Here is a 4,473-nt window from a genome sequence, read left to right as displayed (position 1 = left end):
TTTGAGCAGATGTTAACTATCTTGCCTCACTGAGTTCAGTGCTCTCATTTTCTTTAATTATGCCAAAATAAAATATTAAAATAAAATTCTTCTAAGACAAATTAGTCAGCAGCTGGCATTGAATCCATTAATATCAGATGCAGTGCCCTTATGCAGTCATAGCATTGTAAATGTTCTCTCATGCATTGTTATGGCACCATATGTCCTTGGGGTTTATGCAATTCATAGTCAAATAAGTATAAGGCCAACCTCAACAGAAAGGTAAACCAAGCACACGTGATAGAAGTATTTCATCATCTTCTGTTATAAAAGGCTACATTTCCCTACACAGATTTAAAACTAATTGTGCCACCGTGATAAGAGTTTGTTTATGAGCACAAAGCAACTTCTGATAAAGAATGAGTACATCAGATGATACAGAATTTCCTCACAAAATAATTGATTACATGCTGGGTTTCTTAGCATCTAAGGTAAGAATTTCTAATATTCTAACAAGAACAAAACAATTGTATTAATATTAAGGAGGGGATTTAATGCCACAATTCCTTACTTATTAGTCATTCCTTAGATACTGATATAATTACAATAGTTATTAATAAAAATCAGAATATTGTGATAGAACATTTTGAAACGTAATAAACTAGGGAACAGATTGCTTATTGTTTATAAAAAGTCAAAAGTCTGAAAATATACTTGAGTCCACTAGAGGCAATAATTATGATCAGAAAAGTGTCATGTTTAAATGTGGGTGTTGTAATTATTGTAGGTATATATATTTAAGGGATATTGTTACAATTAATAATTACACTTTAAAAGCTGGAGGAAAATACAGTTGTAATACACAAGGTATTGTATATGTAGCTTTATGACAGGAATGTTCTGGATTTTACATAGACAAAACAGAACATAAGTTAAAGGAGAACGTGTACAAATGTATATATGAAATTTAAAAAAGCGTAAAGCAACAAATGGGTTATCATCATCATCATCATCTTTCGGCTTTTCCCATTAGGGTAGCCACAGCGGATCATCTCTTTTCATTTCTTCCTATCCTCTGCATCTTGCTCTGTCACACCAACCGCCTGCATGTCCTCTCTCACCACATCCATAAACCTTATCTTAGGCGTTCCTCTTTTCCTCTTACCTGGCAGCTCCATCCTTAGTATCTTTTTCCCAATATACCCATCATCCCTCCTCAGCACATGTCCAAACCAACGCAATCTTGTCTCTCTTGCTTTGTCTCCAAACTGTCCAACATGAGCTGACCCTCTAATATACTGATTCCTAATCCAATCCATCCTAGTCACACACAGTGCAAATCTTAACATCTTTAACTCTGCCACATCCAGCTCTGACTCCTGCCTTTTTGTCAATGCCACTGTCTCCAACCCATATAACATAGCTGGTCTCACTACTGTCTTGTAGACCTTCCCTTTCACTCTTACTGGTACCCGTCTGTCACAAATCACTCCTGACACTCTTCTCCACCCATTCCACCCTGCCTATACTCTCTTCTTCACCTCTCTTCCACATTCACCATTACTCTGAACTGTTGATCCCAAGTACTTAAACTCGTCCACCTTTACCAACTCTACTCCCTGCATCCTCACCATTCCTCTACCCTCCTTCTCATTTACATACATACATATATTCTGTCTTAGCCCTGCTGACCTTCATTCCTCTGCTCTCTAGAGCATATCTCCACCTCTCCAGAGTCTCCTCAACCTGATTCCTACTCTCTCTACAGATCACAATGTCATCTGCAAACATCATAGTCCACTGGGCCTCCTGTCTGATCTCATCTGTCAACCTGTCCATCACCACTGCAAATAAGAAAGGACTTAGAGCTGATCCTTGATGTAATCCCACCTCCACCTTTAACGGATCTGTCACTCCCACTGCAGTCCTCACCACTGTCACACTACCCTCGTACATATCCTGTACCGCTCTTACATACTTCTCTGCCACTCCCGACTTCCTCATACAATACCACAACTCTTCTCTAGGCACCCTGTCATATGCTTTCTCCAAATCTACAAAGACAGAATGCAACTCCTTCTGACCTTCTCTGTATTTCTCCAATAACACTCTCAGAGCAAACATTGCATCTGTAGTGCTCTTTCCTGGCATCAAACCATACTGCTGATCACTAATCATCACCTCCCTTCTTAACCTAGCCTCTACTACTCTCTGCCATAACTTCAAGCTGTGACTGCAATTTTATCCCTCTGTAGTTACTGCAGCTCTGCACATCACCCTTATTCTTAAAAATAGGTACCAAAACACTTTTTCTCCACTCCACAGGCATCCTCTGACTTTCCAAAATTTCATTAAACAATCTAGTTAAAAATTCCACTGCCATTTCTCCTAAGCACCTCCATGCTTCCATTGGGATGTCATCTGGGCCAACAGCCTTTCCATTCTTCATCCTCTTCATAGTTGTCCTTACTTCCTCCTTGCTAATCTGTTTCACTTCCTGATTCACTATCTCCACATCATCCAACCTTCTCTCTCTCTCTCATTCTCTTCATTCATCAGCCTCTCAAAATACTCTTTCCATCTACTCAACACACACTCCTCTCTTGTGAGTACCTTTCCCTCACTATCCTTTATCACCCTTACTTGCTACACATCTTTCCCAGCTCTGTCCCTCTGTCTAGCTAATTGGTACAGGTCCTTTTCTCCCTCTTTAGTGTCCAATCTCTCATACAACTCTCAATACACCTTATCCTTAGCTTTCGCCACCTCTCTCTTTGCCATGTGCCTCATCTCCTTATACTCATGTCTACTTTCTTCATCTCTTTGACAATCCCACTTCTTCTTCACCAGCTTCTTCCTCTGTATACTCTCCTGTACTTCCTCATTCCACCACCAGGTCTTCTTGTCCTCCTTCCTCTGTCCAGATGTCACACCAAGCACCTTTTTAACAGTCTCCCTTACCAGTTCTGCTGTAGTTACCCAGCTATTCGGTAACTCTCCACTGCCTCCCAGTGCCTGTCTTAACTCTTCCCTAAACTCCACTTCACAATCACCCTTTTTTAACTTCCACCATTTAATCCTTGGCACTGCTTTCACACTCCTCCTCTTCTTCTTGATCACCAATGTCATCCTACAGACCACCATTCTATGCTGCTTAACTACACTTTGCCCTGCCACCACTTTACAGTCTCCAATCTCCTTCAGACTGGCCCTCCTACATAGGATATAATCCACCTGTGTGCATCTTCCTCCACTCTTGTACGTCACCCTATGCTCCTCCCTCTTCTTAAAATACGTATTCAACACAGCCATGTTCATCCTTTTCGCACAATCCACAATCATCTGACCTTCTGCATTCCTCTCCTTAACACCATACCTACCCATCACTTCCTCATCCCCTCTGTTCACTTCACCAACATGCCCATTAAAGTCCACTCCAATCACTAGTCTCTCACCCTTGGGTACACTCACCACAACTTCATCCAACTCACTCCAAAATTTCTCTTTCTCATCCATTACACACCCAAATTGTGGAGCATATGCACTAACAACATTCACCATTACACCATCAATTTCGAGCTTCATAAACATCACTCTGTCAGACACTCTCTTTACGTCTAAAACACTCTTGGCATATTGTTCCTTTAGTATAACACCTACCCCATTTCTCCTGCCATTCACACCATGATATAACAATTTGAACCCATTTCCTAAACACCTGGCCTTACTTCCCTTCCATCTGGTCTCTTGCACGCACAATATATCAACCTTCCTTCTCTCCATCATATCAGCTAGCTCTCTTCCTATACCAGTCATACTGCCAACATTCAAAGTTCCTACCCCCACTGCTACACTCCTAACCTTCCTCCTCTCTTCCTGCCTTCGGGCATGCCTTCGCCCTCCTCTTCTCCTTCGGCCAACAGTAGCCCAATTTCCACCAGCACCCTGTTGGCTAGCAGTACTGGTGGCAGTCGTTGTTAACCTGGGCCTCGACCGATCCGGTATGGAAATATGAAATTTTCGTGCCATAAGTTATGTGGCAGAATTTTTATGCCGGATGCCCTTCCTGACGCAACCTTCCCCATTTATCCGGGCTTGAGACCGGCACAAAGAAATGCACTGACTTGTGCATAACATATAATAGTTTTTCCTACTCATGAATTTAGATTTAACATTTTGGAGAAGGTAGAAATTAACTCTAGGGTTGGGCTCTGGAATTTAATATTGGAGAAAAAAGAATTAATTTGGCAATTTAGACTTGAAAGCAGGGAGTTTTCCATGGTTAAATGAAATGACTTCTATTATGTGTTTGCTAAAGTTAAAATAATTTTCTAGATAACCACTTCAATTTGTGTGGCTCAGTTTATTTATTTATTTAATTTTAATAACATGAACATGAAAAATGCGTTTTTTAAAGTTTTTAGTCTCTAACTGAATTTTGAGTACTAGTCGTGTGGGGCAATGTGTTAGATAATGTACCTTTAACAAACTGAA

The 4,473-nt window shown here is 40.7% G+C and overlaps 1 protein-coding gene across 2 annotated transcripts in view; it reads left to right on the top strand.

Moving 5' to 3' along the window:
• Nucleotides 1-325: 325 nt before the first annotated feature.
• Nucleotides 326-4,473, top strand: part of LOC122802729 (acetylserotonin O-methyltransferase-like) — a 357,415-nt gene continuing 353,267 nt past the window's right edge. For both annotated transcript variants that reach the window (XM_044072491.1, XM_044072490.1), the window contains exon 1: nucleotides 326-470. In XM_044072491.1, coding sequence (XP_043928426.1) covers nucleotides 399-470 — 72 coding nt within the window. In that variant the 5' untranslated portion in view covers nucleotides 326-398. The remainder of the gene's footprint in view (nucleotides 471-4,473) is intronic.

This window comes from Protopterus annectens, chromosome 5.part0 (assembly GCF_019279795.1).
Source record: "Protopterus annectens isolate FY-2018-M chromosome 5.part0, PAN1.0, whole genome shotgun sequence".
Lineage (NCBI taxonomy): Eukaryota > Metazoa > Chordata > Ceratodontiformes > Protopteridae > Protopterus > Protopterus annectens.
This window is presented reverse-complemented; position numbering and strand designations above follow the sequence as displayed.